This window comes from Ascaphus truei, chromosome 23 (genome assembly GCF_040206685.1).
Source record: "Ascaphus truei isolate aAscTru1 chromosome 23, aAscTru1.hap1, whole genome shotgun sequence".
NCBI lineage: Eukaryota > Metazoa > Chordata > Amphibia > Anura > Ascaphidae > Ascaphus > Ascaphus truei.
Window position 1 is genome coordinate 532,307 of NC_134505.1, and position 13,902 is coordinate 546,208.

A 13,902-nucleotide genomic window follows, 5' to 3' on the forward strand; every position below is an offset into this window, starting at 1 on the left:
GGGAAGTGAGGAGGCAGGATCAGCAAACACAACGGGAAGTGAGGAGGCAGGATCAGCAAACACAACGGGAAGTGAGGAGGCAGGATCAGCAAACACAACGGGAAGTGAGGAGGCAGGATCAGCAAACACAACGGGAAGTGAGGAGGCAGGATCAGCAAACACAACGGGAAGTGAGGGGACAGGATCAGCAAACACAACGGGAAGTGAGGAGGCAGGATCAGCAAACACAACGGGAAGTGAGGAGGCAGGATCAGCAAGGGAAACAGGAAGTGAGGAGGCAGGATCAGCAAACACAACGGGAAGTGAGGAGGCAGGATCAGCAAACACAACGGGAAGTGAGGAGGCAGGATCAGCAAACACAACGGGAAGTGAGGAGGCAGGATCAGCAAACACAACGGGAAGTGAGGAGGCAGGATCAGCAAGGGAAACAGGAAGTGAGGAGGCAGGATCAGCAAGGGAAACAGGAAGTGAGGAGGCAGGATCAGCAAACACAACGGGAAGTGAGGAGGCAGGATCAGCAAACACAACGGGAAGTGAGGAGGCAGGATCAGCAAACACAACGGGAAGTGAGGAAGCAGGATCAGCAAACACAACGGGAAGTGAGGAGGCAGGATCAGCAAACACAACGGGAAGTGAGGAGGCAGGATCAGCAAACACAACGGGAAGTGAGGAGGCAGGAACAGCAAACACAACGGGAAGTGAGGAGGCAGGATCAGCAAACACAACGGGAAGTGAGGAGGCAGGATCAGCAAACACAACGGGAAGTGAGGAGGCAGGATCAGCAAGGGAAACAGGAAGTGAGGAGGCAGGATCAGCAAACACAACGGGAAGTGAGGAGGCAGGATCAGCAAGGGAAACAGGAAGTGAGGAGGCAGGATCAGCAAACACAACGGGAAGTGAGGAGGCAGGATCAGCAAACACAACGGGAAGTGAGGAGGCAGGATCAGCAAACACAACGGAAGTGAGGAGGCAGGATCAGCAAACACAACGGGAAGTGAGGAGGCAGGATCAGCAAACACAACGGGAAGTGAGGAGGCAGGATCAGCAAACACAACAGGGAAGTTAGGGGACAGGATCAGCAAACACAACGGGAAGTGAGGAGGCAGGATCAGCAAACACAACGGGAAGTGAGGAGGCAGGATCAGCAAACACAACGGGAAGTGAGGAGGCAGGATCAGCAAACACAACGGGAAGTGAGGAGGCAGGATCAGCAAACACAACGGGAAGTGAGGGGACAGGATCAGCAAACACAACGGGAAGTGAGGAGGCAGGATCAGCAAACACAACGGGAAGTGAGGAGGCAGGATCAGCAAGGGAAACAGGAAGTGAGGAGGCAGGATCAGCAAACACAACGGGAAGTGAGGAGGCAGGATCAGCAAACACAACGGAAGTGAGGAGGCAGGATCAGCAAACACAACGGGAAGTGAGGAGGCAGGATCAGCAAACACAACGGGAAGTGAGGAGGCAGGATCAGCAAGGGAAACAGGAAGTGAGGAGGCAGGATCAGCAAACACAACGGGAAGTGAGGAGGCAGATCAGCAAGGAAACAGGAAGTGAGGAGGCAGGATCAGCAAACACAACGGGAAGTGAGGAGGCAGATCAGCAAACACAACGGGAAGTGAGGAGGCAGATCAGCAAACACAACGGGAAGTGAGGAAGCAGGATCAGCAAACACAACGGGAAGTGAGGAGGCAGGATCAGCAAACACAACGGGAAGTGAGGAGGCAGGATCAGCAAACACAACGGGAAGTGAGGAGGCAGGAACAGCAAACACAACGGAAGTGAGAGGCAGGATCAGCAAACACAACGGGAAGTGAGGAGGCAGGATCAGCAACACAACGGAAGTGAGGAGGCAGGATCAGCAAGGAAACAGGGAAGTGAGGAGGCAGGATCAGCAAACACAACGGGAAGTGAGGAGGCAGGATCAGCAAGGGAAACAGGAAGTGAGGAGCAGGATCAGCAAACACAACGGGAAGTGAGGAGGCAGGATCAGCAAGGGAAACAGGAAGTGAGGAGGCAGGATCAGCAAGGAAACAGGAAGTGAGGACGCAGGATCAGCAAACACAACGGGAAGTGAGGAGGCAGGATCAGCAAGGGAAACAGGAGTGAGGAGGCAGATCAGCAAACACAACGGGAAGTGAGGAGGCAGGATCAGCAAGGGACACAACGGAAGTGAGGAGGCAGGATCAGCAAACACAACGGGAAGTTGAGGAGGCAGGATCAGCAAACACAACGGGAAGTGAGGAGGCAGGATCAGCAAACACAACGGGAAGTGAGGAGGCAGGATCAGCAAACACAACGGGAAGTGAGGAGGCAGGATCAGCAAACACAACGGAAGTGAGGAGGCAGGATCAGCAAACACAACGGGAAGTGAGGAGGCAGGATCAGCAAACACAACGGGAAGTGAGGAGGCAGGATCAGCAAACACAACGGAAGTGAGGAGGCAGGATCAGCAAACACAACGGAAGTGAGGAGGCAGGATCAGCAAACACAACGGGAAGTGAGGAGGCAGGATCAGCAAACACAACGGGAAGTGAGGAGGCAGGATCAGCAAACACAACGGAAGTGAGGAGGCAGGATCAGCAAACACAACGGGAAGTGAGGAGGCAGGATCAGCAAACACAACGGGAAGTGAGGAGGCAGGATCAGCAAACACAACGGGAAGTGAGGAGCAGGATCAGCAAACACAACGGGAAGTGAGGAGGCAGGATCAGCAAACACAACGGGAAGTGAGGAGGCAGGATCAGCAAACACAACGGGAAGTGAGGAGGCAGGATCAGCAAACACAACGGGAAGTGAGGAGGCAGGATCAGCAAACACAACGGGAAGTGAGGAGGCAGGATCAGCAAACACAACGGGAAGTGAGGAGGCAGGATCAGCAAACACAACGGGAAGTGAGGAGGCAGGATCAGCAAACACAACGGGAAGTGAGGAGGCAGGATCAGCAAACACAACGGGAAGTGAGAGGCAGGATCAGCAAACACAACGGGAAGTGAGGAGGCAGGATCAGCAAACACAACGGGAAGTGAGGAGGCAGGATCAGCAAACACAACGGGAAGTGAGGAGGCAGGATCAGCAAACACAACGGGAAGTGAGGAGGCAGGATCAGCAAACACAACGGAAGTGAGGAGGCAGGATCAGCAAACACAACGGAAGTGAGGAGGCAGGATCAGCAAACACAACGGGAAGTGAGGAGGCAGGATCAGCAAACACAACGGGAAGTGAGGAGGCAGGATCAGCAAACACAACGGGAAGTGAGGAGGCAGGATCAGCAAACACAACGGGAAGTGAGGAGCAGGATCAGCAAACACAACGGGAAGTGAGGAGGCAGGATCAGCAACACAACGGGAAGTGAGGAGGCAGGATCAGCAAACACAACGGAAGTGAGGAGGCAGGATCAGCAAACACAACGGGAAGTGAGGAGGCAGGATCAGCAAACACAACGGAAGTGAGGAGGCTGATCAGCAAACACAACGGAAGTGAGGAGGCAGGATCAGCAAACACAACGGGAAGTGAGGAGGCAGGATCAGCAAACACAACGGGAAGTGAGGAGGCAGGATCAGCAAACACAACGGGAAGTGAGGAGGCAGGGATCAGCAAACACAACGGGAAGTGAGGAGGCAGGATCAGCAAACACAACGGAAGTGAGGAGGCAGGATCAGCAAACACAACGGGAAGTGAGGAGGCAGGATCAGCAAACACAACGGGAAGTGAGGAGGCAGGATCAGCAAACACAACGGGAAGTGAGGAGGCAGGATCAGCAAACACAACGGGAAGTGAGGAGGCAGGATCAGCAAACACAACGGGAAGTGAGGAGGCAGGATCAGCAAACACAACGGGAAGTGAGGAGGCAGGATCAGCAAACACAACGGGAAGTGAGGAGGCAGGATCAGCAAACACAACGGAAGTGAGGAGGCAGGATCAGCAAACACAACGGGAAGTGAGGAGGCAGGATCAGCAAACACAACGGGAAGTGAGGAGGCAGGATCAGCAAACACAACGGGAAGTGAGGAGACAGGATCAGCAAACACAACGGGAAGTGAGGAGGCAGGATCAGCAAACACAACGGGAAGTGAGGAGGCAGGATCAGCAAACACAACGGGAAGTGAGGAGGCAGGATCAGCAAACACAACGGAAGTGAGGAGGCAGGATCAGCAAACAACGGAAAGTGAGGAGGCAGGATCAGCAAACACAACGGGAAGTGAGGAGGCAGATCAGCAACACAACGGGAAGTGAGGAGGCAGGATCAGCAAACACAACGGGAAGTGAGGAGGCAGGATCAGCAAACACAACGGGAAGTGAGGAGGCAGGATCAGCAAACACAACGGGAAGTGAGGAGCAGGATCAGCAAACACAACGGAAGTGAGGAGGCAGGATCAGCAAACACAACGGGAAGTGAGGAGGCAGGATCAGCAACACAACGGGAAGTGAGGAGGCAGGATCAGCAAACACAACGGAAGTGAGGAGGCAGGATCAGCAAACACAACGGGAAGTGAGGAGGCAGGATCAGCAAACACAACGGGAAGTGAGGAGGCAGGATCAGCAAACACAACGGGAAGTGAGGAGGCAGGATCAGCAAACACAACGGGAAGAGGGAGGCAGGATCAGCAAACACAACGGAGAAGTGAGGAGGCAGGATCAGCAAACACAACGGGAAGTGAGGAGGCAGGATCAGCAAACACAACGGGAAGTGAGGAGGCAGGATCAGCAACACAACGGGAAGTGAGGAGGCAGGATTAGCAAACACAACGGGAAGTGAGGAGGCAGGATCAGCAAACAACGCAAAGTGGAAGAGGCAGGATCAGCAAACACAACGGGAAGTGAGGAGGCAGGATCAGCAAACACAACGGGAAGTGAGGAGGCAGGATCAGCAAAGGAAACACAACGGGAAGTGAGGAGGCAGGATCAGCAAACAACGGAAAGTGAGAGGCAGGATCAGCAAACACAACGGGAAGTGAGGAGGCAGGATCAGCAAACACAACGGGAAGTGAGGAGGCAGGATCAGCAAACACAACGGGAAGTGAGGAGGCAGGATCAGCAAAGGAAACACAACGGGAAGTGAGGAGGCAGGATCAGCAAAGGAAACACAACGGGAAGTGAGGAGGCAGGATCAGCAAACACAACGGGAAGTGAGGAGGCAGGATCAGCAAAGGGAACACAACGGGAAGTGAGGAGGCAGGATCAGCAAAGGAAACACAACGGGAAGTGAGGAGGCAGGATCAGCAAAGGAAACACAACGGGAAGTGAGGAGGCAGGATCAGCAAGGCAAACACAATGGGAAGTGAGGAGGCAGGATCAGCAAACACAACGGGAAGTGAGGAGGCAGGATCAGCAAACACAACGGGAAGTGAAGAGGCAGGATCAGCAAAGGAAACACAACAGGAAGTGAGGAGGCAGGATCAGCAAAGGAAACACAACGGGAAGTGAGGAGGCAGGATCAGCAAACACAACGGGAAGTGAGGAGGCAGGATCAGCAAACACAACGGGAAGTGAGGAGGCAGGATCAGCAAAGGAAACACAACGGGAAGTGAGGAGGCAGGATCAGCAAGGCAAACACAACGGGAAGTGAGGAGGCAGGATCAGCAAAGGAAACACAACGGGAAGTGAGGAGGCAGGATCAGCAAAGGAAACACAACGGGAAGTGAGGAGGCAGGATCAGCAAACACAACGGGAAGTGAGGGGACAGGATCAGCAAAGGAAACACAACGGGAAGTGAGGAGGCAGGATCAGCAAAGGAAACACAACGGGAAGTGAGGAGGCAGGATCAGCAAACACAACGGGAAGTGAGGAGGCAGGATCAGCAAAGGAAACACAACGGGAAGTGAGGAGGCAGGATCAGCAAACACAACGGGAAGTGAGGAGGCAGGATCAGCAAACACAACGGGAAGTGAGGAGGCAGGATCAGCAAAGGAAACACAACGGGAAGTGAGGAGGCAGGATCAGCAAAGGAAACACAACGGGAAGTGAGGAGGCAGGATCAGCAAAGGAAACACAACGGGAAGTGAGGAGGCAGGATCAGCAAACACAACGGGAAGTGAGGAGGCAGGATCAGCAAAGGAAACACAACGGGAAGTTACCCGCAGCTCCACACATCTATGGCGGGTGTGTAGCGTTCCTCCCCGAGAAGCAGCTCCGGAGGCCGGTACCACAGCGTGATCACTTTGTTAGTGTAAGGGCGGCTGAAACAGGCGAAGAGATTCCCCCTCCCATGTCAGAAGCACATCGCTTACCGAGAGTATAACACACACACACAAACACACACACGTCCCATGTCAGAAGCACATCGCTTACCGAGAGTATAACACACACACGTCCCATGTCAGAAGCACATCGCTTACCGAGAGTATAACACACACACACAAACACACACGTCCCATGTCAGAAGCACATCGCTTACCGAGAGTATAACACACACACACAAACACACACACACGTCCCATGTCAGAAGCACATCGCTTACCGAGAGTATAACACACACACACAAACACACACACGTCCCATGTCAGAAGCACATCGCTTACCGAGAGTATAACACACACACAAACACACACACACGTCCCATGTCAGAAGCACATCGCTTACCGAGAGTATAACACACACACACAAACACACACGTCCCATGTCAGAAGCACATCGCTTACCGAGAGTATAACACACACACACGTCCCATGTCAGAAGCACATCGCTTACCGAGAGTATAACACACACACACAAACACACACGTCCCATGTCAGAAGCACATCGCTTACCGAGAGTATAACACACACACACAAACACACACGTCCCATGTCAGAAGCACATCGCTTACCGAGAGTATAACACACACACACAAGTCCCATGTCAGAAGCACATCGCTTACCGAGAGTATAACACACACACACACAAACACACACACACACGTCCCATGTCAGAAGCACATCGCTTACCGAGAGTATAACACACACACAAACACACACGTCCCATGTCAGAAGCACATCGCTTACCGAGAGTATAACACACACACACAAACACACACGTCCCATGTCAGAAGCACATCGCTTACCGAGAGTATAACACACACACACACAAACACACACACACGTCCCATGTCAGAAGCACATCGCTTACCGAGAGTATAACACACACGTCCATGTCAGAAGCACATCGCTTACCGAGAGTATAACACACACGTCCATGTCAGAAGCACATCGCTTACCGAGAGTATAACACACACGTCCATGTCAGAAGCACATCGCTTACCGAGAGTATAACACACACGTCAGAAGCACATCGCTTACCGAGAGTATAACACACACGTCAGAAGCACATCGCTTACCAAGAGTATAACACACACACGTCACAAGCACATCGCTTACCAAGAGTATAACACACACACACGTCACAAGCACATCGCTTACCAAGAGTATAACACACACGTCACAAGCACATCGCTTACCAATAGTATAACACACACGTCACAAGCACATCGCTTACCAAGAGTATAACACACACAGTGTCACACGTCAGAAGCACATCGCTTACCGAGAGTATAACACACACGTCAGAAGCACATCGCTTACCAACAGGAACGATATATACCAGAAACCCCCACAAGATTACAAGTTTCATATTGCGCGCGCGCGCACACACACACACACACACACACACACACACGTCACAAGCACATCGCTTACCAAGATTATAACACACACACGTCAGAAGCACATCGCTTACCAAGAGTATAACACACACGTCAGAAGCACATCGCTTACCAAGAGTATAACACACACACGTCCCATGTCAGAAGCACATCGCTTACCAAGAGTATAACACACACACAATCACACACACACACGTCACAAGCACATCGCTTACCAAGAGTATAATACACACACACACGCGCGCGCACACACCAGAAGCACATCGCTTACCATGAGTATAACACACGCATGCGCACACATCAGAAGCACATCGCTTACCAAGAGTATAACACACACACGCGCACACGTCAGAAGCACATCGCTTACCAAGAGTATAACACACACACACATCAGAAGCACATCGCTTACCAAGAGTATAACACACACGTCAGAAGCACATCGCTTACCAATAGTATAACACACACACGTCAGAAGCACATCGCTTACCAATAGTATAACACACACGTCAGAAGCACATCGCTTACCAATAGTATAACACACACACGTCAGAAGCACATCGCTTACCAAGAGTATAACACACACACGTCAGAAGCACATCGCTTACCAAGAGTATAACACACACATCAGAAGCACATCGCTTACCAAGAGTATAACACACACGTCAGAAGCACATCGCTTACCAATAGTATAACACACGCACATGCACACGTCAGAAGCACATCGCTTACCAAGAGTATAACACACACACATGTCAGAAGCACATCGCTTACCAAGAGTATAACACACACACGTCAGAAGCACATCGCTTACCAATAGTATAACACACACACGTCAGAAGCACATCGCTTACCAATAGTATAACACACACACGTCAGAAGCACATCGCTTACCAAGAGTATAACACACACGTCAGAAGCACATCGCTTACCAATAGTATAACACACACACGTCAGAAGCACATCGCTTACCAAGAGTATAACACACACACGTCAGAAGCACATCGCTTACCAAGAGTATAACACACACACGTCAGAAGCACATCGCTTACCAAGAGTATAACACACACACGTCAGAAGCACATCGCTTACCAAGAGTATAACACACACGTCAGAAGCACATCGCTTACCAAGAGTATAACACACACGTCAGAAGCACATCGCTTACCAATAGTATAACACACACACGTCAGAAGCACATCGCTTACCAAGAGTATAACACACGCACGTCAGAAGCACATCGCTTACCAAGAGTATAACACACACGTCAGAAGCACATCGCTTACCAAGAGTATAACACACGCATGCGCACACGTCAGAAGCACATCGCTTACCAAGAGTATAACACACACACGTCAGAAGCACATCGCTTACCAAGAGTATAACACACACGTCAGAAGCACATCGCTTACCAAGAGTATAACACACACACGCGCAAACACATCAGAAGCACATCGCTTACCAAGAGTATAACACACACACGCGCACACGTCAGAAGCACATCGCTTACCAAGAGTATAACACACACACGTCAGAAGCACATCGCTTACCAAGAGTATAACACACACACGCGCAAACACATCAGAAGCACATCGCTTACCAAGAGTATAACACACACACGCGCACACGTCAGAAGCACATCGCTTACCAAGAGTATAACACACACACGTCAGAAGCACATCGCTTACCAAGAGTATAACACACACACGTCAGAAGCACATCGCTTACCAATAGTATAACACACACGTCAGAAGCACATCGCTTACCAATAGTATAACACACACACGTCAGAAGCACATCGCTTACCAAGATTATAACACACACACGTCAGAAGCACATCGCTTACCAAGATTATAACACACACGTCAGAAGCACATCGCTTACCAAGAGTATAACACACGCACGTCAGAAGCACATCGCTTACCAAGAGTATAACACACGCACATGCACACGTCAGAAGCACATCGCTTACCAAGAGTATAACACACACGCGTCAGAAGCACATCGCTTACCAAGAGTACAACACACACGTCAGAAGCACATCGCTTACCAAGAGTATAACACACACACGTCAGAAGCACATCGCTTACCCAGAGTATAACACACACACGTCAGAAGCACATCGCTTACCAAGATTATAACACACACGTCAGAAGCACATCGCTTACCAAGAGTATAACACACGCACGTCAGAAGCACATCGCTTACCAAGAGTATAACACACACGCGTCAGAAGCACATCGCTTACCAAGAGTACAACACACACGTCAGAAGCACATCGCTTACCAAGAGTATAACACACACGTCAGAAGCACATCGCTTACCAAGATTATAACACACACGTCAGAAGCACATCGCTTACCAAGAGTATAACACACACGTCAGAAGCACATCGCTTACCAAGAGTATAACACACACGTCAGAAGCACATCGCTTACCAAGAGTATAACACACACACGTCAGACGCACACGTCAGACGCACATCGCTTACCAAGAGTATAACACACACACGTCAGAAGCACATCGCTTACCAACAGGAACGATATATACCAGAAACCCCCACAAGATTAAGTTTCATATTGCGCGCGCACACACACACACACACACACACACACACACACACACACACACACACACACACACACACACACACACACACCAAAAGCACATCGCTTACCAAGATTATAACACACACACGTCAGACGCACATCGCTTACCAAGAGTATAACACACGCACGCGCACACACGTCAGAAGCACATCGCTTACCAAGAGTATAACACACGCACACGCACACACACACGTCACAAGCACATCGCTTACCAAGAGTATAACACACACACGTCAGAAGCACATCGCTTACCAAGAGTATAACACACGCACAATCACACACACACGTCACAAGCACATCGCTTACCAAGAGTATAACACACACACGTCAGAAGCACATCGCTTACCAAGAGTATAACACACACACAATCACACACACACGTCACAAGCACATCGCTTACCAAGAGTATAACACACACACGTCAGAAGCACATCGCTTACCAAGAGTATAACACACGCACAATCACACACACACGTCACAAGCACATCGCTTACCAAGAGTATAACACACACACGTCAGAAGCACATCGCTTACCAAGAGTATAACACACACACAATCACACACACACGTCACAAGCACATCGCTTACCAAGAGTATAACACACACACGTCAGAAGCACATCGCTTACCAAGAGTATAACACACACACAATCACACACACACGTCAGAAGCACATCGCTTACCAGCAGGGACGATATATACCAGAAACCCCCACAAGATTACAAGTTTCATATTGCGCGCGCGTGAACACGCACACACACACACACACACACACACACACACACTGTCCGATGTCAGAAGCACATCACTTACCAAGAGGGACAGTATATACCAGAAACCCCCACAAGATAACAGGTTTCAAATCGCGCGCGCACACACCCACAGTGTCAGTGTGTCACACACCCACAGTGTTACAGTGTCACACACACACAGTTTCACAGTGTGTCACACCGTCCAAATCCCCCTCCCCCAATGGCGTTCCCGCTAGAAGACAGGGCGGCTCACCTTTCTTCTGAGCTGTACAGTCTCGCCAAACCGAAATCCGCCAGCTTAATCTGCCCGCTGCCGGGAGAAACACACACACACGCGTGAGATATACAGCTTAATCTGCCCGCTGCCGGGAGAAACACACACACACGCGTGAGATATACAGCTTAATCTGCCCGCTGCCGGGAGAAACACACACACACGCGTGAGATATACAGCTTAATCTGCCCGCTGCCGGGAGAAACACACACACACGCGTGAGATATACAGCTTAATCTGCCCGCTGCCGGGAGAAACACACACGCGTGAGATATACAGCTTAATCTGCCCGCTGCCGGGAGAAACACACACACGCGTGAGATATACAGCTTAATCTGCCCGCTGCGGGAAGAAACACACACACGTGAGATATACATCTTAATCTGCCCGCTGCCGGGAGAAACACACACACGCGTGAGATATACAGCTTAATCTGCCCGCTGCCGGGAGAAACACACACGCGTGAGATATACATCTTAATCTGCCCGCTGCCGGGAGAAACACACACACACACGCGTGAGATATACAGCTTAATCTGCCCGCTGCCGGGAGAAACACACACGCGCGTGAGATATACAGCTTAATCTGCCCGCTGCCGGGAGAAACACACACGCGTGAGATATACATCTTAATCTGCCCGCTGCCGGGAGAAACACACACACACACGCGTGAGATATACAGCTTAATCTGCCCGCTGCCGGGAGAAACACACACGCGTGAGATATACAGCTTAATCTGCCCGCTGCCGGGAGAAACACACACACGCGTGAGATATACATCTTAATCTGCCCGCTGCCGGGAGAAACACACACGCGTGAGATATACAGCTTAATCTGCCCGCTGCCGGGAGAAACACACACACGCGTGAGATATACAGCTTAATCTGCCCGCTGCCGGGAGAAACACACACACGCGTGAGATATACAGCTTAATCTGCCCGCTGCCGGGAGAAACACACACACGCGTGAGATATACAGCTTAATCTGCCCGCTGCCGGGAGAAACACACACGCGTGAGATATACAGCTTAATCTGCCCGCTGCCGGGAGAAACACACACACACGTGAGATATACAGCTTAATCTGCCCGCTGCCGGGAGAAAAACACACGCGTGAGATATACATCTTAATCTGCCCGCTGCCGGGAGAAACACACACACGCGTGAGATATACAGCTTAATCTGCCCGCTGCCGGGAGAAACACACACACACGCGTGAGATATACAGCTTAATCTGCCCGCTGCCGGGAGAAACACACACACGCGTGAGATATACAGCTTAATCTGCCCGCTGCCGGGAGAAACACACACACACGTGAGATATACAGCTTAATCTGCCCGCTGCCGGGAGAAACACACACACGTGAGATATACAGCTTAATCTGCCCGCTGCCGGGAGAAACACACACGCGTGAGATATACAGCTTAATCTGCCCGCTGCCGGGAGAAACACACACACGCGTGAGACATACAGCTTAATCTGCCCGCTGCCGGGAGAAACACACACGCGTGAGATATACAGCTTAATCTGCCCGCTGCCGGGAGAAACACACACACGCGTGAGACATACAGCTTAATCTGCCCGCTGCCGGGAGAAACACACACGCGTGAGATATACAGCTTAATCTGCCCGCTGCCGGGAGAAACACACACGCGTGAGATATACAGCTTAATCTGCCCGCTGCCGGGAGAAACACACACACGCGTGAGACATACAGCTTAATCTGCCCGCTGCCGGGAGAAACACACACACGCGTGAGATATACAGCTTAATCTGCCCGCTGCCGGGAGAAACACACACACGCGTGAGATATACAGCTTAATCTGCCCGCTGCCGGGAGAAACACACACGCGCGTGAGATATACATCTTAATCTGCCCGCTGCCGGGAGAAACACACACACGCGTGAGATATACAGCTTAATCTGCCCGCTGCCGGGAGAAACACACACACGCGTGAGATATACAGTTTAATCTGCCCGCTGCCGGGAGAAACACACACACGCGTGAGATATACAGTTTAATCTGCCCGCTGCCGGGAGAAACACACACACGCGTGAGATATACATCTTAATCTGCCCGCTGCCGGGAGAAACACACACACGCGTGAGATATACAGTTTAATCTGCCCGCTGCCGGGAGAAACACACACACGCGTGAGATATACAGTTTCATCTGCCCGCTGCCGGGAGAAACACACACACGCGTGAGATATACAGCTTAATCTGCCCGCTGCCGGGAGAAACACACACGCGTGAGATATACAGCTTAATCTGCCCGCTGCCGGGAGAAACACACACACGCGTGAGATATACAGCTTAATCTGCCCGCTGCCGGGAGAAACACACACACGCGTGAGATATACAGCTTAATCTGCCCGCTGCCGGGAGAAACACACACACACACGTGAGATATACAGCTTAATCTGCCCGCTGCCGGGAGAAACACACACGCGTGAGATATACAGCTTAATCTGCCCGCTGCCGGGAGAAACACACACACGCGTGAGATATACAGCTTAATCTGCCCGCTGCCGGGAGAAACACACACACGCGTGAGATATACAGCTTAATCTGCCCGCTGCCGGGAGAAACACACACACGCGTGAGATATACAGCTTAATCTGCCCGCTGCCG

At 51.3% G+C, this 13,902-nt stretch overlaps 1 protein-coding gene across 1 annotated transcript in view; it reads right to left on the minus strand.

The window, feature by feature from the left end:
• Nucleotides 1-13,902, minus strand: part of CDK12 (cyclin dependent kinase 12) — a 48,715-nt gene that overhangs the window by 16,226 nt on the left and 18,587 nt on the right. The window contains 2 exon segments of the mRNA XM_075580148.1: nucleotides 6,078-6,179; nucleotides 11,250-11,306. Of these exon segments, the coding sequence (XP_075436263.1) occupies nucleotides 6,078-6,179; nucleotides 11,250-11,306 (159 nt within the window).